General features: G+C 37.2%; 2 protein-coding genes across 2 annotated transcripts; one reads left to right on the plus strand and one right to left on the minus strand.

Moving 5' to 3' along the window:
- Positions 1 to 784: 784 nt before the first annotated feature.
- LOC106650246 (collagen alpha-1(XVIII) chain-like) lies at positions 785 to 22,417 on the minus strand. Its single transcript, XM_014368169.2, has 14 exons — positions 22,164 to 22,417; positions 19,608 to 20,252; positions 4,568 to 4,646; positions 4,311 to 4,469; positions 4,007 to 4,189; positions 3,659 to 3,882; positions 3,377 to 3,563; positions 2,819 to 2,896; positions 2,648 to 2,739; positions 2,437 to 2,529; positions 2,144 to 2,308; positions 1,864 to 2,058; positions 1,676 to 1,794; positions 785 to 1,605 (listed from the first exon to the last, which is right to left on the minus strand). Exons 2-14 carry the CDS (start codon positions 19,821 to 19,823, stop codon positions 1,317 to 1,319), a joined length of 2,079 nt encoding a protein of 692 aa, XP_014223655.1. The 5' UTR covers positions 19,824 to 20,252; positions 22,164 to 22,417; the 3' UTR covers positions 785 to 1,316.
- Positions 22,418 to 22,777: 360 nt separating this feature from the next.
- LOC106650402 (gem-associated protein 8-like) lies at positions 22,778 to 24,117 on the plus strand. Its single transcript, XM_014368377.2, has 2 exons — positions 22,778 to 22,956; positions 23,103 to 24,117. The coding sequence occupies exon 2, from the start codon at positions 23,241 to 23,243 to the stop codon at positions 24,036 to 24,038; it is 798 nt and encodes a 265-aa protein (XP_014223863.1). The 5' UTR covers positions 22,778 to 22,956; positions 23,103 to 23,240; the 3' UTR covers positions 24,039 to 24,117.
- Positions 24,118 to 24,823: the final 706 nt, after the last annotated feature.

The raw sequence follows: 24,823 nt of genomic DNA on the forward strand, positions 1-24,823 counted from the left end.
ATTTGACGATTTTTAGTAGTTATAATAATTTTAAAGTTTTTAAATAGTAATGAAATATTTTAAATATCAAACCTTACTAATGTTTTTAAAGACTAAAATTTTTCAAATAAAATTAAAAAATAATGTTATTTTGATTTCATTGATCATTTTAATATCCTATAAATTCTATTTTTGCTGAAAATTTTTGAGTTATTCCTACAGCCTCCATAAAGATTTAAACAATATACAGTAATTATTATATATTATGTATATTTTTTGAAATAATAATGTTTAGATTAATACTTTTTATATTTAAGAATTATTATCAATTATCAAAAATGTATATTTTTAGGTAAAAAATAAATTTTTACTGTTTGAAATGATATTTTCTAAGAAATGGCTTTACGACCCGAATCAATTCCTTATTGACAAAATGTGTTTTTTGATTGCTAATTAAAAGATAAAAAAATTTCAAAACAAAAATTCTAAAATGATGATAATGATCAAGATGATTAAAAAATAACGAAAAGTTTTATCGCAGATTGGTGAAAATGATCATAGAGTGATGGTTTACCTTAGTAGCTTGTAATTATATGTTGAAATATTTATTATAAAAGTTTTTGGTGAGTTCCATTTGAAATATTTTATTAATTCAAAATAATCGAGTACAAAGATAAACTAAAAAAATGAGTAAAATATTATTTATTTTCAAATAGATAAAAATCCTTAAATTATAGGGTTTTTTTAAGTACTTTGAAACAATTGCTGTAAATGGTAAAATATACTTTTGAAAGGTGTTCTCATGCTATTGTGCTCCAAAATTCTATCACAGTCGTTTTTTAAATAGTTTTCGTGCTTTTTAATTAAAGTCATCCAATCAAAGAGTAAAAGCTTTACTTATACCGGATTCTCCAGAAAAATACGTCTCACAATTTATATTATGCACGAATGTTCAAGGAACTGAGTAAAAATCTCGGTGATTTGTTTGAACAAGCCTAAATGCATCCATCAACAGTTGTACTGTAATTATAATTATTGTATTATTTATATATTTACATATTTAAAATTACTCGCATATTCTTGAACACATACAATCGAATGACTATTAAACAGTACGCTTCAAATCAACTTATAAGAATCTATACATATGATGTAAAATCAGTCACATACAACATCTGCTGTCTTTATAATACGTCTGAGAAAAATACTCTTGCGAAGAAGATGACATTTGAGTATGTTTTTATCTGTAGCACCATTTGTATAAAATATATTCGTATGCGCTTGCATAATAGGATAAAACGAATCATCGAACAAAAGCCACAGTCGGCCAAACCGTTCTAGTCAAGCTCGCCGCTAAGCACAGCGACGTCCTTGCGAAGCGTCGAGCGTCTCTTTCTTTTACTGTCACTGTGTGGAGTACTGCTCACGGGCTCACTGGTCACTTCCATGCACAAGAGTGCAAATTTTCTGTCGCACGAGTGGCGTTGCTGCTCGAGGATTCTGTTGTTCGCCAGCGGCGATGCAAAGCTGTACCTGTCGCTGCTCTGCGAGAACCAAGCCTCGCAGTAAGTGTCCATTATCGGCTGGTCGGGCGAGTGCCAGCCGTGCCAGATGAATTTTTCTGGCCTGTTGAAAAATCAAGTCGCACACGACTTTACTACTCATTCACCGATGCGAATGCAATAAACGTACTCACCAGGTGCTGTCTGTCATGATATTCTTGCCATTGAAACTGTAGAGGATGGGAGTTTTCGTCGCAAAAGTTCCTAATTTCCCAGTAAAAATGTCTCTCCAGGAGTCGAATAAGACCTCGCCCTTAAAACATTACTATTAAAAACTGCACAAGTGGTTAGAAAGTGGGATTTTACCGTAAGTCTGACTTACTTTGATATTAACTATGGGTAAATCTCGATCGCTGACTCTGACAATGCTGTCGACGTTCTGCACTCTGGAACTGAGGAAAGCTCGAAATGAGCCACGGAAACCGGAGCGCCGGGCTTGTCGGTTACAGGTGTGATCGGCGCCTCTGATGCCGTGCATATCGCCGCTGTAGGGCTCGTTCAAAGCCGCCACTCTTAGCTGCAATTTACGAGAAATAATGAAAAATCACTCGAAAGTTGCTGTGGCACGATTGACCCGTCTTAGCGCGTACGACGTGACTTACACTAGTGCCATTATTAGCTAGTTCCGATGGCGTCGATGGCTTCTGATTCATCAGATTAGAAGCCTCGAAAGGTGTAGTGATCGACGGTGGTACGATTATCGCTGGAGAAGGAGATGCTGCCGTATCCGTGTGACTGCTCTTTACCATTGCCGTTGTTTGACTGAGCTGCAATATTTTTTTTTCATTCACCCCCCATTGATAGGGATCAATACATTGAGCGAACAAATATTGCAGCGACATATTATTTTAATTATTATGTAACGTGAATGTGTGAAAATTGATGCGACATTTACCGAAATAAACCTCCAACCGTTGTCGACTCTCACTAATAGGGCTTGCTCGTTAATTATGTAAGCGATGCTTCCTACGGGGCACGTACCTGACATCTGATACAATTAAGAATTGATTTAATTTTCAACGTTGCACTTGATATTCATTATAAATCCAAATGCATTACGCTTAATGCATTATGACAATTTTCTTTTTAAACGTTTTGAAGCGTACCGTTTTCATGTCGTCGGTGCTTTGAAATATAACAGTGCCAGGAACTACTTTCATCGGGACATTATACGTCGGAGCTTTTGACGCACTGCTCTCTATAACAGCGCAACAATACCAATTTTAGCATTTCTTTGAAAAAAATGCGAAAATCTCCGAAAGTGTAATGTAACATACCCAGCTGTTTCTTGAGTTCCTTCAGCTGCTTGAGCTCGTGGAGTATATTCAATTCATTTAAGCTACTTCTCATAAAATCTGAAATATTAGTGCAATAATGATTAATTAGGCAATAACACCACAAAATTCATTTGTTTGAGGGACTAGTCCGATCATTCCCGTGAAAAAAATAATTGCAAATAAATCAAGCTTTCTGTTGTTCTATAAAGCCGCATTTAGTTTTTTTACGACTTGACCTCCCATACTCAACGCGCGTAAAGAAGTTTCTCTTCAAAAACTTTGTAAACTTCAGATCCCGGATTCGGTTTCAAAGTGTCAATGTACATAGCAACGATTTGTATAATAATAATTGCGTTTGACCAATTTTTTTATTGTGGATTTCGCGATTGTCACCAATTTATTACTAATGTAAAATAAATTATGTAGCTCAATGCTTGTTCCGAATAAAAAACGAAATATTTCAAAATATATATATTTTTGTGCGCATGTGTTATTATTTTATGAACAAATGAATCGAACGGAAATAGATGGTCTCGCTCTATGTGGCGTAGAGCTTACTATGATCGGTCCCCGTAAGTCCAGGTGGGCCGGGTGGGCCTGGGGGTCCCGGTGGTCCAGCCACGGGTATGTAGGTGCCTAAGAGCGTAGGTCCCGGTGGACCCGGTGGACCATTGCTGCCCGGTTGTCCCGGAATACCAGGCAAGCCTTTTTCTCCCTTCTCGCCTTTCTCGCCTCGTTCGCCTTTCTGCAACAAACCGAGCCAAGCGTGACGCGGGTCAGTAGTGATGCTCAATATTCCACGAGACGTGTACGCTCAATTCGCTTGTATACTTGACTAACCATTTTGCTCAAAGCGATGTTGGCCGGGATCGAACTGGGCACACCCGGTGGACCCACGGGCCCGGGTGGTCCGGCTTTTCCTCTTCGGCCGCGTTTTCCCTTCGATCCTTTCTCGCCCTTCAAGCTCGCGCAAAAATCCTCGGGAAGGACGCCGGGGGGGCCTCGCTCGCCTCGTTCACCTTTGGGCCCGATTTTACCAGGCGTTCCCGGTACTCCGTCCTTTCCTGTGTTGTTGTTGTTCATATTTATATTCATTAAATTTTGTGTCCACGCATGAGTCGCCAGGCAAGCCGAGCTCGATGAAAATATTCGCTGCTTAATAAGCATGACGATGATATAAGCTCATACCTGGCTCTCCTTTGTCGCCTTTGAGGCCTTGCGAGCCTTTCATGTGAGGAATGCCAGGTTGGCCCGCACCGCCCTTATCTGCCTTTGCTCCCTTGGGAATGCCCAGTGTCCCTGGACTCTTGTAGTTGCGATCGACGGGCTCGCCTTTCAATACGCTCCAGCTAGCTGTGCCCGATGCATACTCTGCAATTTGATCGTTAACGAACTTCATTCGCATATAATACGAGTGGCAATTGCTCGATTCATCGGCGCGTTAACTCACTATCGTAACCGTTACTGATACTGTCGAGAAAATAAGTCTTACCAGCGACTCTCGCCGCGTTGCTTTTATCACCTTTGCTCTGGCTGCCCGTGGACTGGAGAACTCGCAACGCGTCGCCACTTTCAGGCTCGGTTTTTGCCTCGTTGTATTTCACGGATGGCCATGCTACATTTTCGTTTCTGTGCACTGCTTGCTTGGCACCTAATTAAATAGAAAAATCCTTCTTCTGAACTGACTAACCACTGGCGAATGATTCTCTCTTTTTCATCGTTATAAATTAATATTAATCGTTATTATACCTTTTAGATGTATTTCTCTGGAACTTTCACCGACAGCATTTTCATCTATTACATCCGATGGCACAGTAAATTCTTTATTCTGCACAAGTATCGAGTAATTAAATTAATTGACTATTATGGAAAAATTGTTTACAGCTTTTTAACTTAAAAATTGCAACTTTGTCACTACTTTTAAGCTCTTGCGCTATAATAGTACATTATGCTCTAGTATCATAATTTACTAGTATGCAACATGTGCAGATGAGCTATTTCTGCAAACGAGGGGTTACACAATAAGCTGTAGCTCATTTTGACGAAAAATCGTATCCACGCCCGTTGCATGCAGTACTATATATGGCATTTCGTGGAAAAAAGTTACTTATTATTATAATTTCTATAACTTTTATTTAATTCTTGAATTATCGAAGTGGAACTAGATAAATTGCAATGAAATAAAACTACAATCAGATAAAGGTTTGTCAAAAAGTTTAATAAGAAAAACTAGTAATCAAACGTATTGATAGTATAGAGTCTTCACGGTGTAATTGATAAATTGACGTCGCTGCATTAAACAATTCACGACTGCATCTTTTAACATGTTTGATAGTTAGTTTTTTTATATATTATTTTATATTATTTTTATAAAACCTTAATCTTCCCAAAATTCTTTTTTTATTTATTAGACAAAAATTGAAGGTATCAATTTCAATTGTTTTAACAGATACGTGCAGTTTAAATTGCGACGTGGCCATTTACTTATATAGCAAAAAAATTAAAAGTTGGTTGAGTATTATTGAATCGTCGACACTCAAATTTAATTTGCCATCAGAGTGTGTTAAATCACCACCTTGAAATACCGGAGCGCAAAATTACACACTATACGTGTGAACGAGTACGTAGCTTGCAAAAAAGAGAGATGATCTCGTCTATAGCTGGGCATATTAGGAACGCTTTCATTAAGGCGCTTATCTAAGAAACTATTGTAAACTTATAATAACGCATTAAACGAGGCGGGTAGCTGGAGCTTTTCAGGCTTAGTAGTAGGAGGTTTGGAACGTTAACGCGTACCAGCACACATACCTACATGTACACTATAACAAATGTGTAGACAACGCAGTGAACATACTATTACGATAATCTTTGCTGATGGTCTGCGAAAATGGATTAATATTTAAATAAAATATATCTCGCTGAAACGTATATAATAATCTAGCCAATCAGTGGGATTTATATAAATTCGACGTCGTTCGTTTACTTTTCGCGCGAGCGTAATAACAAAATGCGTGTGTTTTGCTGCACGGAAGGAATTTTTGCGGCTTTCTCTAGCGAAAACACACCTAAGCCAGGCGGAGCGTCTCAAAAGAAAATTCAGCTTTCTCGATAAATCAAGCGAGGCGGCGCGATAATCAGCTCTCGCTGCTGAAAAATCCATATGGTTTTCGCTCGAGCGAGCTCGACGACGACGAAAATTGACAATGGAGCGCGAGAGAGCGCCGGGAGGGATCGGCCGCTCTATAGTTAGGTAGCTTGAGCTGCCGTACCGCCTACACGTACATACGATTATTCGCTCTTTTTCTCGCTTTTCCTCGACATCAACAAACATATATTTAGCGAAGAATAGAGAAAAAAAAGAGAAGGAAAAAGTTTCAGAGGCGCGCAAAGAAGGTTTTAATTAACGATTGGACGCCACCACCGATTCCCCATATACGTATATAAAGTTGGCTGCTGCAAGCTCTGCTAGGTTTGCGCTACTCGCGGAAATTAATCGATTTTCTTTTTTTGCCTTCCTTGCAAGCCGTATACGTGTGCGACTGGATCCGGCGCGCCGTGTGCATAATCGCCACTTCGTTTGCTCGTTATTTAATTAAAGACGCGTGATATTTTATTACTTTCCTGCTTGATACAGGCATGAATTATTATATCGTGTATCCGCAAGCTCTTTGCTGTACGATGCTTCAATCAATATATGTATTCGGGTAAAATTTGATGCTCGAGATTGTAGCTATGCGCTCTTTTCTTCTCTTTTTGTCTTTTTCTTTTCGTTGTCTTTTTTGTTTCTTTCATCAATGATATAAAGTGCAAAAGTTTTTATTCGCTGTTTCGATTTGCCATTTTCGTTGAGCAAGTTTATATTCGGCGAAGGTGAGCACCAAATCGTATTTTACTCTATCTCTCTATAGCAATTCTTATATATGAATGCGCGCGCGAGCCGAGCGACCTTTTTCAGGCGTGAATAAAACCAACCGCAGCCCGAACGCCGCGGCCGTATTATACGCACACAAGATCCCGAGGGAAAACTTTGCTCTCCAGTTATTTCGCGCAAAGATGCACGTAAACAAATGACATTTCAATGTCTTGGCTTTCTCGCGCTTCGCGGCCCCTCCCTTGTATTATACTGAAATATATAGTAATGATGACACTAGTAATCATTTCCGTAGATTATTATTTGCGCTGTGAATCTGTGTGTGTATATGTGCGTGTATATACGCGCGCATGTGTGAGACATAGCACGATACATCCACTATAACGCGTGTCATATTTTTCTTCAACTTTTTGACCTCATTTGGCCCGTTTGAGAAAGTTTTTTATTATATTATTCTTGAAGCTTCGCAAAAGTACAGATCATTCGGGCGAGCATGGGTTATTGACACACAATGCTTAAGATATATACCATACTCTGGACGAGCTGTGAATATCATTATTATACATATATAAGAATCGGCCGTATACATGCACGGCTACACGATGCTATTAGTATGTCAGAAAAACTTTTTTACCCCAGCAAGATGTCAAAATGTACTTGAACTTTTTTACCCCTCTCCGCTCTCGCATCCCACGAGCTTTTAATGCATGTTTTTACAAGTATACACTTCGTTCATCTATTTGATTCCTGATCTAATAATTGTAAAAACTGCAAAGTCTAAAAAAGTAGAAAAAAATCTCCTGGATTCTGGTTAGGGCGATGAGCTAATCATGTAATATAGGTCATAATGAACACAGCAAAAAGCCTATACAGACCGTCAACGCTGGTAAAAGTTTTCATATTGAATTATGTTTTTGGTATTCATGAAAATTATCAATAAAACTGATCGGTAAATATTCATTGACAGTTGAAGAAAAAAGTTGAATTTTTCAAAATTAAAAAAAATATATATTCACTGAGATACAGCCTTTTAAGAATATTTTCTATGTTAAATTAATTTTAATTTTTTGTTTTTTTCTTGTTTTAAAAAAATGCCTCTTACTTGTCGATATTTTTAGAGCAAACCATTTGACTCAAAACACGCCCAAAACATCGATGGTGACGATCGCAACCACTTTTGATAGACCCAGTGCAGTTTTATAATAGAGATCACAATCGATGATATGAAATAAATTATGCTCAAGTGTTTGTGCACTATCACTTCAAAAGTGATTGCAGCCCGTAATTATTGATGTTTGCAAAAAAAAAAAAAAAAAAAATACGTAACCTGGTCACTCACTACAAGCCAAATAGTTCGCTTTGAATCTTAAAGAAAGGCAAACAAAAACATGGTTACACATCCAATAACATTTTTTCAATTTTGAGGTATCTTTGAGCCCCGTTCTAAGAAAATAGAACTAACAACAGCAACAGTAACGTGTCAGGTGAACTTTAGTTATGAGATTCGTCTGCGATGATTTTAATTAAGTTGGAATGGATTTTTCACTCGTAAGCGCGACGCGTGTGTCTGCCTTTGCGAGAGTCGAGTTGCTTATTTTTTTTATTAAAAATACATATTTTGCCATCGGTAAGCCAAGAGCAAACAGAAAAGCGATTGATAAATATTTCAAAAATGTTTTCCTTGACTCATACGCTGCCAGCTCCTTTTTCTGTAGTACTCGGCGCGCGTCTACATACGAGCTACCTACGTATATATTCCAATGGTATATGTATAACGAGTATACATATGTATAGAGAGAAAATGGAAAAGTAACTTTGCAGTTACAGGCTGCATGCCATCGCTAGAAACATGTACACGTGCTGCTGCGCTTGGAAAAGCGAAAGAGAAAGAGGGAGAGAGAAAGAGAAGGAAAGCTATCACTGCTTCCGTATTCCATCGGAACTAAACTTGCCCGCGTGTGTTAGCATGAATCCGTGTACATTGTATAGATATATATAATGCTAAACCGTTTTATCCATTGCAAAACTCAACCTTTCGTTCTCTAGCAGATTCTCTCTCTTTCGCTTTCTCTTAGTCAGAGTAGAGCTTTGCGCTGCTTGCCAAAGAGAACACGAGCCTGTCTATGTATTATATGAAAACAGGCGGATCCGTCCCCGAGCGCAACATAAGGTGTTGTATTTGCTAGTGGTCTGCTGCTCTACTGCAGCTCTTCGACAGCCCATGGATATCATTTTGCAAGAGTCCTCCCTGTAAAAGTCGTTCTTACAAAACTTTGATTAGTACACCACGCCAAAAAAGGTCAAACGATAATAAAATTATTTCTGAAAATATATTTGTCATGTGTGCATTCCCTTCGAGAGATGTCCAACTTTAATCGGGATTTAGTTTAATCCTGTACGTAACGAGCAACAGGTTTTTATACGTATTTAAAATTTTACGTATTTATTTTTCGTAATTCGTGTGCTTTGACATGATTCATAGATCTTGATCGGACGCTTCGAATGTTTATGTGCGAAAAATTGATAGCAAGTAAAAAATAGATAATCTTTTTCAGTATTTGTCGCGAAGAAATTTCTATTTCAAAATATGTCGTACGATGAAAAGATTTATAAATAATTTTCGATAAATTTTAATTATCATTTTTACAATTTTTTTTTATAGTCACAATTTTTAAGTAGCTTCAATTTTTTCTGGAAAAATTAATTCATGAGATTTGCATAAAAATTTCATAATAATTAACTTTTATTCAGAAAATTTTTTGCCAAGGTGAGATTATGTTTGAAAATGATATTTTTTTCGCGGCTTATTCTAAAATGGTTTTCTCTTCGTGGCATATCTGAAATTAAATTTTTATCGCGACATATTCTGATTTGGCATTTGCTTTGTGGCTAATGCCGTAATACGGTGTTATATATTTTCGGAGACACATTATTGATTAAAACATAAATAATGATAGTCAATAACCAAAGTTTTGATGATTCTCACAATTTTTTGTTTTCGTCATGTTTCAATGTATTCATTCGATAATGACTAGTATTTTTAGTTTGATATGAGCATCAGCGACAGAAGTAAGCTCCCCGATGAATGACGTAATTTTCCGAATTTAAATGTTTCCCGTGCTACCTGACGAATAAGTAATTAAAGATGAAAAAGCTCTCAATAAAAGAACATCCCCCTTCCCCTCGTTGCATGCCTAAGAAGAATATACACAGAGTGACAAAATTATTGCCTTTATTAATCCATGAAAAATTACAATTAAACACAATTTCATTTTATAGATCTTAATATCATATTGCTGAATTATTGAATATTTTCTCTTCACTATTAGATTACTCAAAACGGATTTCAATAAATGAATTTATTTAATTTTAACAAGGGTAGATATTTAAAATAGATGTTCATTACCATTAGCTGGAAGTTTTATAAATACAGTAATATATGACGACGTTTATTATGATACTATTTCATAATTAAAAGAATAAGAATAATTAAAAGTGACTATAAAGCGTCAGAAAAATTTGTTCGATCATTATGAATTTTTTTTCCTGCACATAAGTATTTTGTTTCTTTGATTTCTTACTCTGAAAGTATATTGAATAATAAATTTAAAAAATGGAACGTAGATTAAGAATCTATAAGTTTATACGACATTTTAGCAGTGCGTTAAATTTCGCAAATTAACCGTTTATCTATGTCAAGTAATGGGAAAAGGACGTTATTGAGAAAGGATATTAAAAGAAATAGTGGCTTCCGTTGAAAATCTTCAAAAACATTTCAAGTTCTCAGTTATTATTATATAATTGCTTTCAATTTAATATTTTATTCGAGGTATCGAAAAAGGCTGTCGATTGAATTCTTGTAATTATTTATCGTTACCTGCAAAAGAAGCAAAAAACAACCGTAATCGACTTTATGTCGATAATGAGGGAGTGAATTTCAAATAAATCAATAGCACCACGTTTATATACAGGGTGTGACAGAAGTATGGAAATCTCTTGAAAGCAGGCTAAATATGTGGAGAAAAAAATCAAAAACCCCTAATCCGACGTATTTTTTCACGGGGAATCCAACGGTGACCTTGGATTTGACCTTGAACATAACCTCAAAGCTACAGCCATCCTAAAATCGATTTTTAAAATAAAAACCCCTATTTTTTATTTCATATTTGAAAAGAGCGGAAAATTTTACGTTGAAATATGTATTCAAGGGCACTACAGACTCAAATCAAATCCTGATTTAACTTGAAATCAAGCTCAAATGAGGGATTTATTTTCTGACTGCAGCGCCCCCAAAATGACCTTGAAAAAAGACAAAAAGGCTTCATCAGACGTAAAATTTTCTGCTCTTTTCAATGGTGACCTTAAATTTGACCTTAAACATAACCTTAAAGCTGCATTGAATCAAAATCGGATTTTGACACGGTAATCCCAATTTTTTATTTCAGATTTGAAAAGAGCAAACAACTTTACGTTAAAATTAAAACTTTGTTTTTTTTTCAAGGTCTTATTGGGGGCGCTACAGATAGAAATACGTGACGAACTTGAGCTTAATTTTAGGTTAAATCGGGGTTACATTTGAGTCTGTAGCGCCTTTGAAATGACCTTGAAAAAAAAACACATAATTCAAGTTTCAACGTAGAATTTTCTGCTCTTTTCAAATCTGATATAAAAAATAAAGGTTTCCATTTGAAAAATCGATTTTTGGGTCGCTGTAGCTTTGAGGTTATGTTCAAGGTCAAATCCAAGGTCACCATTGGATTCCCCATGAAAAAAATATGTCGGATATGGGGTTTTTGATTTTTTTTCTTCGCATATTTAGCCTGCTTTCAGGAGGTTTGCATACTTTTGTGACACCCTGTATATGCAGGCAGGCAGATTGTCCATATACTTATAATTTATTCGCAAATAATGCAAAGTCATGAATGATGAGCTATACGCGTCGTGTGAGAGTGTAGCTGTTAGTATGCATAACGAGGGAAAATCATATTATTATAATATAGTCGATTAGCATTTGAAATGACGATGCATCGATGCGTGGATGACAGAGTTGCAGCTTGTACACACGCGCACCTATATATACAGGACACGTGGCCGCGTCGAATCGACTCAAAATAGCAATTAATTTCATAACGAAGTTTGATTAATAATTGACTACTCAATCGCGGCACACTGTTGATTTCGAGCTGATATACATTGTTATTATATACTTACGCATCATGATACTGAATCGACTTTTTGACACTCAAAGACTCCGAACGATTCTATAAAGAAGCTTATCCCTACCCAAGTTAAGCATGGTTTCGATTATAAAATCACGTATTTTTAAAATAATTTCCATTGAAATACTTAATCGAATAATAAAAAATGATATGTGAATTATGAAAGATACACAAACTCGGTCCATAATTCGACGCAATGAAAATCGACATCTCGTTAGCGGAGCTTAGCTTATTATATCGACGTTCGCTGATGATGGTGTATAGTTTGCATAATTTACAAAATGTACATACGTTGGTTGCAGCAAGAAATCGTCTTGCCGCGTATACAGCGCGCATGTTACAGTTCATTTTCATTAAAGCTTATTCTATTAATATGTGCAAGACATTAATTGTTAGTCGCTGGCAATGGGAGCGTACGCGCACGAAAATTAGCATACTACAATCTGTATCGAATATACGCGGTAAAATTATATATCAAAATAATGACATTGGATGCGCTCGTATATATATTCGTGAGCGTTGGATTGGACAGCGGCGGCTAAATTATAATATGTGATTTGATCGCTGACCTGCCGCGGGCTGTTGCCGTACACAATACTCTGCAGCAGTTACAATTTTTACTACGGATCGGATTTTTTGCAAAAAACTAAATGTACACGGAGAAAAAATGTACAGAAATTGGAGCTAGACTATGCTAGTCGCTGCGCGCATTAACTAGAAGGACACGACGGAGAAAAGAATAATTGGGGAGAACAAAGGCAGCGCGATGAGATAGCAGGAGACGCGTACCTGTGTGCATCTGACTGTACAAGTGATTTTGTATATAACTCGGCCATTTGCGAATAAATACGAGAACTCGACGCTGCTTTATAGACATCTCAATGTATATATTATATGACATAATCCAGTTATACGGCAAACCGTCCGTGAACGTCTCTTTCTCTCTCTCCAGGTCCACGCACTACACCGGCAAGCCGCGATTCATTGATATAATAATAATAATAGCGCACAGCGGTGTCGAGCAGTAGTTATATACTTGCAGTTGACGACTCGCAGCAGAATAGTCCAGTAACACGCGCGGAACAAATCCTTGCGCTGCTGCTGCTGCTTTTCTTCTCATCTCCGCGGCGAAATCAACACAACGAAGCGTCGTTCTCCTCCCGACCCATATGCTATATTCATGCACGCTGCATATTATATATGCACGAGGAAAAATCATCCATTCAACCTGACTCTCACCTTCTCTGCTCTTATTTGAACTCAAGTACCGTATAATTTACTAAAATATGTCATGCTGAGTCTTTATATTGACTGTATTTAAGTGCCGAAAGATTTTTCTACCCTCTATCCTACCCTCGGTACGCTTTAAACTAGAAGGAAATTTTTATACCTTCAGAGTATATTATATGATTTTACATTATCGTAAAAATGTCAATGCGTTGTTAAAAATCATGAAACATATTTCATTTCATATTTTTATAGCTTATGTAGTGAGATATTTTTTGTGAAAAAATAATCAACGTATCAATTGTGCGGAAAAGTATGTCAAACCTTGCACATTTTATTACATTCTGATTTTCTGTTGAAAGTTTTGTGAACATTCGTTTGATTTTTTATAACAGCAACAAAATATTATTCAATTTTTTTCTACCAGTCAAACAGTATGAGACACGTACCGTAAAATCATCAAAGTCAAAGTAACGGAGAATAGCATTAAATGTTTTTATCTTGAAAAAAAAGTAAAGCAAAATTTAATGTTTTGAGCAAATAACGCTATTTGGCCCTCTTCGATATAAATTCTTATCAAGGGATATGAATTTGTTATGACGAGTACCAGCCACATCGTAAAAATAAATCGACATTTCGCGGAAGTTAAAAGAACATTTATTTAGCTTTTACGCGGAGAGTAGTAGTAGCATATTGGCCCTCACTTGTAAAATAATACACCGTAAATAAAATCAGCAGAGACGAAAGCTTTTAATGCTGATGTACGTATAAATAACTTTGCAAGATTCTGTAGTGTACCATTATTATAATTGGGATTGCACAGCCAACATAGCCCTTGTGCAAATTTAACTTTTGATTCGACAAGTGGAAGCTTCGATCAATTCGATAAGATAGATATTTTTGTACGCGGCATTTTGAGTTTTGATATTTAAAAATGAAATTAATTCAAGGAACCTTTGAAGTGTTTGATTTTTATACCACACTACCAGCTCGCTATCTTAAACTTGAAAGAACACACCTATACTCGACTGTCTACTTTGAAGTGAAATATCGATTTTCTTTCGATACTTTCATATCGTAAATATGTCTGCTGCATATTTATTTTCCAAGAGATTCTCGTCTCGAATTATTAATATCCATTTCACGCATAGGCATACGAATGATAAGGCACAGATTTGCGTGGCCTAGATCATGAGAAATTGTATATTTTCAACTTTTTTCCACTATTAACAATAGTTATTAAAATTTTGAATTATTCTGTACAAACAACAGCGAAGTTAAAACGCAAAATTCCATTTAATACAGCAAAAGATGAAAAACGCGGCTCTGATTTCAATTATCTTGTAGCATACGCAACGTTACTTTGGCGAATGCAAAACGCAAAGCAGATTAAAAAATTCTTGCTATTTTCCACGGAAGAAGTACAAAACGAAAATTGATAAACAACCCGATGTTATAATGATAAATTAATAAAATAATAAACACGAAGGCCAAGCGATCGCATAAGTTTATATCGAGCTCCGCACGCACATGGCAACTGCTGATTTGTCAAACATAAACGGGCGCGTGGGCACGAGCTACATAAACGCGAAAAGCTCGAGTAAGCTCAGCGCTAACGACAATACCAAGGAATTAATCATATGCACACGTGCGTATATGCTTGTGTGTGTGTGCAAATCAGGCTGTCGCTAGTAACCACACACAGATACACACAGAGACGCACTTGGCCCACACAATGGGTAAAACTAAAAATACATGCGCAACTGCTGGTAAATAGCCACAGTGTGTTGTCGTATGTGTATACATGTGTGCGCACATTCGACTGCCACAAACCGAATATATACGTCGCCGAGTGGCTATATACCTAGCTGCTATATGCTCCTGACCCAGCCCAACGTGTTTATTCAATTTGTGAGATAATATATAATACACCTTATGCCGCGTCGTAAGCGAAAGATAATATTATTATTTATTGTGATGAATCGTCGCGACGCCCCAGAGTGGAAATTGAAAAATTAGCGGCCAGTGCTTGGTCGTGCTCCGTCGAGCACTATCACTAATTTCAGCACCCAAGAAAAGTTATGCGCGCGTGTACATTTTTTCCGATGCTCGAAATAAAGTCTTTTCATAAATCACTGTCACATTTACCAAATGTCAAGGGTGTTTTGTATCTTGCGCGCGCGCGTGTATATCTTCGGCCCAGTTGAAAATTTCATTTCCTACAGCGCAGGGGCCACAGAAAGGAATATACACGTTATGCGCGGTATCAGTGAGCAGATATTAAAAAGCTCGGGCTTGCTCGCGGCGTACGTACGTACGTGCCCGTGATATTCGAGCGGCGACGAAGAGGGACACGCACGAAAAATCCGACTGACTCGCTGCTTTTAGAAAGGATATAATTGTCGTTTTGCGGCTCAGCGAATCGCGAAAACACGACCGTGTAAATCTAGTTTCTGAAACGAGACTGATACGCCAGCTATTCGATGCTGAAAATATTTGTATCTCGCAGGATGCCAGCTTGTAATTCATCAAAACTATCGGATATTCGCTGATTTTTATCCTAGAATCATTTGAATTTCCTTGCAAGAATAATTTTCTTAAATCTTGAGTCGATTTTAAAAAGAAAACTCTAATTAAGATTCGAATTCGCTTTCAAATTATTTAGCTTACGCAAAAATGAGAAAAAAGTCTGTGAAAAAGATCTGATTCATCTTTAGTAAACCTCGAATTACCATGATAAGTTCTTTGAGCTAAAAGCTACAGCGGCCCGGCCCTTTTAATACCTAATAAAAATTCATTTCACTATAAATAATGCCTGTACATGCAAATATATCTCGCTTTTACTATATGTGTTCACTGATATGTATTTATATGTATAATGGTACATCGATATAGTTGCATGCAGTACAACCCATCAAATCTCAGTGCCGAACTGCGCCTCAAGACATTCGAGGAATTTTGCATCGAGAGTCTTTTTCTCCTCTTCTCCCTCTCTACCGCTCGTCCCTTCCAGAGACAGAGGTATCACTGCGGGATGAAAAATTATACCAAATAAAATCATCCGAGTCACTGGGGCGCTACTTCGCCAGCATTATACCTACCGCGCAAATATTCATATCCACATACCAACTATTATTCAATTTTTTTTCTCGCACGGTTCAAGCTTTTTCTAAGAAAAAAATAAGTATAAGAAAAATAGACACTAGCTCTGATGTTGATTTTTTCTGGTATGACTTTGTGCGCAATTTTCAATTTCGATGCCAGTATTTTTTAAAGATCTATAGCATAAATATAAAAAATTTAATATGATTGCAAAATGTTATTTTTGCATGAAACCAATTTTGAATTAACATATTATATTAAAAAGCTGTTAAATGTACTGTTAAAATAAATAAGTATGTTTACTTTGATACGAAAAATGACTAATATTTCAAATGATCAATATCATGCAAAGGTTACAAATAAATGCAACTCCGATGCTGTCCTGTTTAAATCGATTAAAAGTTGAGTATTTTTCCAGTGGTGTACTGATTAATTTACTTTTTTCCAATCTTATTCGCATTTTATTATATCCAGATATATAATACACGCTAAATTTATAATAAAAGTCTTTAAATCGTGTTTACTGTTTATATCTCTTGGCAGTGTATATTTTAAACAATGTGCTCGCAGTCAGTAGTCCCGAGGAAAAAACTTTTTTTTCCTTCATCTTTTTACGCGGAGCTGCATGTTGCGCGTTATATATAATGTGTGTATATACGGTGGTCCAGCGTTACATTAAACGAAGCCCCAATATTGCCTCGATAAATTCCATTAAATTTTTTTCATCAAAACTCGGCGCGCGTTGCCTTGGGCGAATACGATGACCTATATATATATATAAATATAAATACATACTTTATTCAATACATGTATTGTCAAGTGAAACTAGCGTATACCGTGACTCGTCTCAGTGGTCGTACGCTTTTATATCTTCATGCATTTATAATTTGATAAAAGTTTTCCTTGCAATTGATACGGCATGAATGGTGGGGAAAAGGGAATATCGGTTAAATTTACGATAAAAATACTATTCCTTTTGTGTGTGTGTGTGTGTGTGTGTGTGTTTGTGTTTGCATAATAAGAAATTATCACGAGAGTTTGCATTTGATTCTTATTTCGAGAAATTAGTTATTTTTCGAAGTATATGCATGAAAGCTCCAAAGTTTTTTTAGGTCCGCCCAAAAGGTGTATTTTGACTCGTTGGTAAAACGAGGGTAACAGCTTTATCAGTGCGATGGAGCTTTTTTATACAAGTGTATCAAACTTTCTTTTTACATTCGTTTTCTGTTTTTCTGTGAAAAATTAAATTCTGTAACATTTTTTTCGCACAGATGCAGCACGTTCAACAAAACATCTTGCAATGCGGGTTTCAAAGCGCAAAATCGTCATACGTAAATGTAACTCATTGTAAATTAAAATTTGGCAAAAACCTTCTGTGAAGGCAAATTCAAGGTAAGTAAAATGAAGGTATAGAAATCATTCATCAGCCCTAAGAAGATCCCTGTACATTATTGATAAAATTAATTGCATTGTAACGCGATTTACCGAAACAATTTTCCATCATTACGAAGTTAGTGCCTTGCAATACTATGTTTCCAGTGCATTATACGTATCGATAAAAGTTCTGAGATTTTCATAGTTACTAATAACTTGGAACTTGCGGTATACTAATTTCCGCAAAGAGTTTTCTATGCGTGCATTCGTGTGCTACATGTATGAATATGCCGCTGCTGCTCCACCATTGCGGGCTATCTCAATTTTCTTTTGACTCGCGCGCATCTTTTTAAAAAGGAAAATTGAATTTTCCATATCTACACGGCAGCGCAATCGTCAACGTGCGCGAAAGCGCCTGGAATCTATCGAATTCAATCGTGGATACTCCGACACAGAGGCGCACGCACAGTACACGGCTCTATGCACGTATACGCGTTGGAGTCGATACGCAATCCGAGATACACGAAACAGTACACCGGTGGATTGTCGAGTTATTTGTGTTATAACTTTTTCTTTCCAACGTCGAGCTTCCGCGCCCAAGAAATAATGAACATCAGATTCAATATTATACGTATGTTTTTCTTTGCCGTTCAATCGATGTGTACCTATGTGCCGCGTTTACCAATATGTGTAAGTTATTGTAGACACTTGATTATTCACTTTTTCTTGAATTTCCAAAGTGCAACGGAATAATTGCTTCGTTCCAGAAGTTGTGCGCCCATCGCACTAATAATGCCTATTGTTTAAGATTTCGATGAAAGAAAAATTACGCGAAGAAAAAAAATTAATCAGATGAAAGCTGTTTCTCGTGAAATTGCAATTATAATAGCTTTTATGAAGATTACTTATGTAGTGATTTTAATCACGGCAATGTCAATTTGACGACTTAAAAACAAAGATATGAAGATGTCTACGGTTGTTTAAAGCTGCCATTACTACTAATAAAAATAATATTCAAATTAATTATAATATTGAAAATAATAACAAAGATAATAATACTGTGCTGCACGAGGCGTTTTCTTCGGTCCTTGAGTTTTCCGTAGAAATTTGAATCTCCGTGCGGGCTCTTATTATAATATATAAAAGCTCGAGGAAAAAAGGAGGGCCCGAGTATACAAGCGGCGGCGAGCGAAAAAGGCTGTGCACGCCCGTAAAAGGGAGCGAGAGACAAGAATTTATGAAAATGTTCTGGCAATAAGCTGATACCTTATCAACGACGCGGCAGGGAAAGGTGTTATGTATATTTTGTCGATCCATAAAAAAGCCAAGCTTCTAACTGGATTTTGCCCGATCAGCGCAACGTCCCGAGCTATTTTCTTGTTTTTTGCGTGCCGGACGACGAAAAAAGGTACCGTTTTCGCGCGCTTCGGCCAAGGTAGACCGAGAAATCTCGTCTTTTTCAAAAGCAAAATAAGCGAACGAAAAAATAGTCTTTTATTTTAATAATGGCAGAAGGACAGCTCGATCGAGCGTAACGCGTTAGTCGATTTCCTCGAGGCAGCTTCTCTCATTTTTTTCATCGAGCTCCAGCGTATATCTATGTAATATAGTGTTGTGGGCGTTTTCCCTTGAAAGCATACTCCTTTCGTCATAATTTTCCATTTACATGGATGTTAAATGCACGCGGCTGCATCTCGCGCGCCGCCACTTGAATATTTTAACGCTCGTGAATTTTGATCGTCGTAATAGAATTGTTGCTGACTGTTGCTTCTGGTTGAGAGATAATAGCTCTAGTGCGAAACGACTAAGTTAACGCAGCTATAGAGAGATACGACTTTCTCGAGCTTTTTATTCCCGTTTCGGATGAAAAGTTAAAAGGTGTTCGTCTTTGAGAATCGTTGAATATTTCGCGCTCTTTAAAATTAGTGGCATGCAAAAAATTGCACTCGTGGCCCAATTGGAGTTTGCATTCGTAAAATAAATACGATAAACTCACCAGTTGGCGATGGTCCGTGTAATAACGTTGATTCTTAAACAGTTTCGAGTCGACGTTGTCATCGATGGTCGTGAGATCGAGCGATCGTTTATCGTTGATTTCGCTGGGTGTACTCATGAAGGTGACGCTGACAATCGTGAGGGCCACCAGCACGACTATCATCAGCAGCAGAGTCAACGTGACGATTTTACCCCGCGGCGATATGACCATCGCCATTTTCGCCGCTTGGTTTTATTCTCTTCACGCCGGTGGTCAACGCGAGCTTCGATCCTCGAGCTTCTCTGCGGTATTTACTTTTGCGAATACGATTATTGTGCTTTTTTCAGCTGCTCGTTTACGAGGGATACGGGGGGAGGCCGGGTGGGGGGCAGACAATTCTTCACTTTTACCGTTCCATCCATTCGCTGGCGCCGCTGGAAAATTAATACCTCAAGGATCCATCATGATTATCTCTCATATAAAAAGCTTTGGAGCGTCAATGCCGCCTCACAGATGCGCGTTTTATATATGCTCACAATCGTTTTTCATTCTTCTTTATCATGATGAAATGCCGCTGCTGCTGTTGCCGCGCGTAACTTTACTGTTGCAGCCCGTGACAACCAGCACTACACCGTTGCCCGTAGTTAATCTTGCAAATGAATATTTCTATAAAAATGAGACAGAAGAAAAAGTTAGTCGACAATCGTTCCTTTGCTCAGACGGCGCAGATATAGCTACTTTTACATTATTACGTAATATAATCTGCAAAGTAAAATAATGCCGGAGAGATGTGCACGCACACATACTTACTCGTGTACATAGAGCAGCACACGGCTGGGGCATGGATTTCGAGGGAGGCAAAGGGAGTAAAAAACATTTCGAGAAGAGAAAGTGCATAGCGAGATAAAGTAAACGCGCGCGCGCACGAGGGCAAAAAGAAAGAAAAGTCGCTTTTAAGATGACGCACACACACACACACACGTACACATATGTGTCAAAACGAGTCCCCGGAGATCAGAGAGAAAAGAGAGACTGAGAGTTTTCTTTCTCCGACTCTCGGCTTTTCGCGCACTGACAAAGTGCAAGAATGTGCGGCATTGCCGCGCGGAGTGAGTATAGAGCAAGTTGGGATGGAGCGAGCGAATCTGAAAAACTGACCATTACACGCTTCATCTTGCGCCCTATATAGTGTCATCCTTCACGAGTACCTTACGTGAGTAGCGGCCTATGTAGGATCATGCAGCTTCGAGCTTTCCGCAAGCTTATACCTGTATAATAAATTACTGATATACATAAGAATCGTGTATAAGACGTAAGTGTTGATATAGCGCGACATGCAGCTTTACGCATCGACTCGTGCTATCTACGGGCCATTCTGTTCTTTCGATTTCTTCTGACGGGCTGAGTGCACCTATAAACCGATACAACGAGCCTACGTTTTTTGCTGCATTATTCTATATTATCACGTTAAAAATGTATGCACTACTTTTAGCCCGCGTTCGAGAAATTTACTCACCGAAGCTTTTACATTTATTAACTGCGATGCAACAATTTTTTTCATCATTTTTTTCTCTCTCTCTCTTTTCTGGAATTTTTAATCGACGCTAAATTTTTCAATCTAGGCCATATTTTTCAAATTGTTCCCTTACTTGTAATTCGAGTAATGGTTTGTTACAACGTCCGTTGAGAATTGCCATCTATACCTGACACCCACGCGCGTGAGCTTTATTTTCCACAACATCCTTTTGCTATCGACTATGACCCGTTAAGTTTAATCTAGTCATACTAATTACGAAATGGACTGGATTCGAAAATTCAACCATTCGTTAATACGAAAGCTGACATTAAAATTTCACGGCTAGTTATTCAAAACTGGAGATAATTACTTACATCAAAATTCAAATTTTGACAATCGATAGAAAATAGTAATGAAATCAAAATCAAAGCCATTTAGAATTTTCAATCTAATTCGAGGCTTTTCTATTGCGACGACAAAAACGAGTTTTAACGCTTGCAAATCTTTTTTTTTGTCGTTTCAGTCATCTACTTTTGTTTTTTAGCTCAAAGACTGCTGCGCGAATTCATTTACACATTTGATAACGTTTCGCCCTCATTTTTGCTCCGGCGAATTGGAAAAAGCTCCACACACACATGGTCGTTGGTGTTAGTTGTTAGTCGACTCTGGCTCCGGCACATCTGCATTAAATGCAATGATTAATTGTAACAATGTTTGCACCAGCGTAGCTAGAACGAAAATTCGGGCATGACTTTCGAGACTGAAAAATGCTCGCTAAAATCCTATACGCACGCGCTTACGACAATGCATTAAAATTTCGCTCCGTCTTTTTGTACCGCCGACGAAAAAAGTTCGGTCGAGCGTATACGAATCAAACGTGCTTTTGAACACAACACTTGCGGGTAAAAGCGTGAGCGCGCGTTATACGGCCTGTTTTGAGCATTTGTACATGCTACATCTATAGGAGAGCGAAAAAAAGAGGCATCGCAGGAATTCGTGGGACAGAACAGTTGAGCGGTGTTTTTGGCTTTTTTTTAACACTATAATGTAAAACAACTTACGACTGTAGGAGACTTAAAAAATTATCGCATCGACACTGTTGCGGTCGCTGTTTCTACTGTTGGATGAAACACATTGGAGGGAATCTTCAGTGATCCGAAGCCGTCTGCATATATTTATGGCCATTCATTTTTTATTTTTATGCAATTTATCTCCAACTGCGAACACTTTGAGATGTCGAGTAACTTTACACGAGTTTTTGTTTTTACATAGCACTGATGCATTCGTCGAGATGTCGACATGCGACACGAAGCGAACGCCACGGGTGTCGCGCTTCAACTGCTGCTTTGCGCGGCTCCACTGGCTGATCCGTTGCAAGCTGCAACTTGCGGCTGCGAAGTAAATGTGTGCGGCGCGCTGCCACTTGCAGTGCAGTCACGCTCCTTCGCACTCGCACTGATCGTAAGTTATGGTAAATTTTTCATTTTTTTCTAACGATTCATTTTATTCTATTAATAATATTAATCTTTGTTTAACCTCTCAGATTTTAGGCGATAATCTTATGAACAAGATTTCACGTATTCAGTGCTTTGTATTTTCATGCTTGCAAAGAAGTGCAGGTGACGTGCGCGCGAATCTCGCATTCTGCAGCTGCGCCAGCGCAAGTACCTCTGCCAAGTTTTTTAGTCTGCTGTCTGCTTCAAATTAGTTATTAGCGCAGTACACTCTGTGTCTCGCAACTATCGACCAGGTTTATTGACTAACCGTATTTTTTAGTATGATTCCGAGATGAAAATTGTTTTAATTTCATAATTAAATATATTTATGATCGTGAGATACTTACAAAAAGTATCGGTACGTATTTGCAAACATTTTAAGTCACACCTGACCGACGAAAGTAGTGTGACAAGCCAATTTTATTTTTCAATCCTCCTGATCTCATTTTCCTTGTATATAAAATAATAAGGATCCTGATCTTATAACTTATACTTGTCTTTCAGCCCTTCCATCAGTATCACCTGGCTTCTCAGCTTGATTATACAAATTTAAAACGACAATGTAAATAAATTCAAGAGATGGCTTGGTCGTGGCACTGCCAAAAAATCAACCGTTCTGACTGATTATCGAAATCTTCAGTTATGGAATTCATTGGTACGAGACATAAGAAAAAACGCAAGCGTAAACGTGCCCTGATCAGTAACAAGAGTCGAAGAAGACGGCAACGAGTCGATGCAATTAAATGTGAGGTTAAGTACGCGAGACATCAGAAAATTGCAGTAACGACGCCAGCGTCCAGTAGCAATAACAACGAGCAGCAAAGTTTTACCTGTAAAAAAATTGAACCGTCTTCAAGCAATAGCCCTTATGCCATGGAAGCAAGTGCATTTTGGGAGAATTACGATGCAGCTCATGAATGGCAAAAGAAGCACAATGTTACTTGGTGGAAAACTAGATGTTTCGCTTTAGAGCACGAGAATCATATTCTTAGAGAGACCATTCGAAGATTGCGACAGCATCCTGAAGCGGATATCACGAGTTTTCCTCAACCTTGCCAAAACATGCAGAGCCAACAAGTTCACCAAACCTTCGAATCCGCTTATATGGATGATGATGATAACGAACATATCGAAGATGACTTACAATTTTGTATGAATGAAGATATGATGAACTTTTTAGCACAGAGCATTCAACATAAAAAAGAATTACAAAACCAAAAAGAAGCAAATAAAGACACTTTAGCTGCAAATAATGAAGACCAAACAAAAATTGATATTGGAGTGAATCGGATCAGTAATAAACTCAAAGATGCTCGCTTACTTTATGGTGAAGCAAGTTCTAAAATTTTGGGCATGGAGACAGCTCTTCAGACAACAATTGATAGGCATAAGGATAAAACTAAACCACAGTATTGGCCAAACATACCTTTGCGTCTATGAATCATTTCGAAAAAATAATTTATTTTTCTAGAACTAAATTTTGTTTATAATTTACATTTATATATTACTTAAAAAATAACTGCAACCTGTTAATAAATATCATTAATAAATCTGCAGTAAAATTCATAAATGATTTCATCATTTTTCATATAACTTTTCCCCCTATTTATATTAGCAATATAACTACATTGGTGCAGATTAGAAATAAAACATAAGTATACAAAACAGACATTTATTCATAGCATTTTCATGTGTACTTATAAATGTGCTTAGTTATTCTTTTTTTTTTTCAAAATTTTAATAGCTGAATTTTTAACTTTGATTGGGTGAAAATTTACTTTATACATTTGATCCCATTAAAAACCAAGTTTCACGTCTAATCACCAACCAGATACCAGAACTATCAAAATTCATTCATCAAAATAATAGTAAAGTAGTGAAATCGAACTTTTCAAAGGAATAGAGTTTTAACAAAAGTAAACTTCACAATGCAACATGCTGGTAAATGATCAATAATAATATCTATTTGTATAAATTCCATTTGATTTTCCTATTTTTACAAAAAGAAAATTCAACACTTTGGATTTTAAATCTATGCTTATGTGATCACATTAATCAATGATCAAGTAAAAATTCATGTTGAACATTTTATTGCAAATTCAAAGTTCTTGATTTGTCAAATATGAATAAAAATATTATAAACTCAGATTAAATATTTTCTGTCATTCTGAAATGTTTGGTGCTTTTTCACAAAAATTGTCATTACTCATGCTCTATGACTTTTA

Source organism: Trichogramma pretiosum, unplaced genomic scaffold, assembly GCF_000599845.2.
Source record: "Trichogramma pretiosum strain Unisexual culture from Peru unplaced genomic scaffold, Tpre_2.0 scaffold4, whole genome shotgun sequence".
NCBI classification, from domain to species: Eukaryota; Metazoa; Arthropoda; class Insecta; order Hymenoptera; family Trichogrammatidae; genus Trichogramma; species Trichogramma pretiosum.

Coding starts and splice junctions, on each gene's coding strand:
- LOC106650246 (XM_014368169.2), bottom strand. CDS start 19,823: ATGGCGATGGTCATATCGCCGCGGGGTAAAATCGTCACGTTGACTCTG. Junction 3,564..3,658: donor ACATCGCTTTGAGCAAAATG/GTTAGTCAAGTA, acceptor GGTTTGTTGCAG/AAAGGCGAACGAGGCGAGAA. Junction 2,740..2,818: donor GGAACTCAAGAAACAGCTGG/GTATGTTACATT, acceptor GCGCTGTTATAG/AGAGCAGTGCGTCAAAAGCT.
- LOC106650402 (XM_014368377.2), top strand. CDS start 23,241: ATGGAATTCATTGGTACGAGACATAAGAAAAAACGCAAGCGTAAACGT.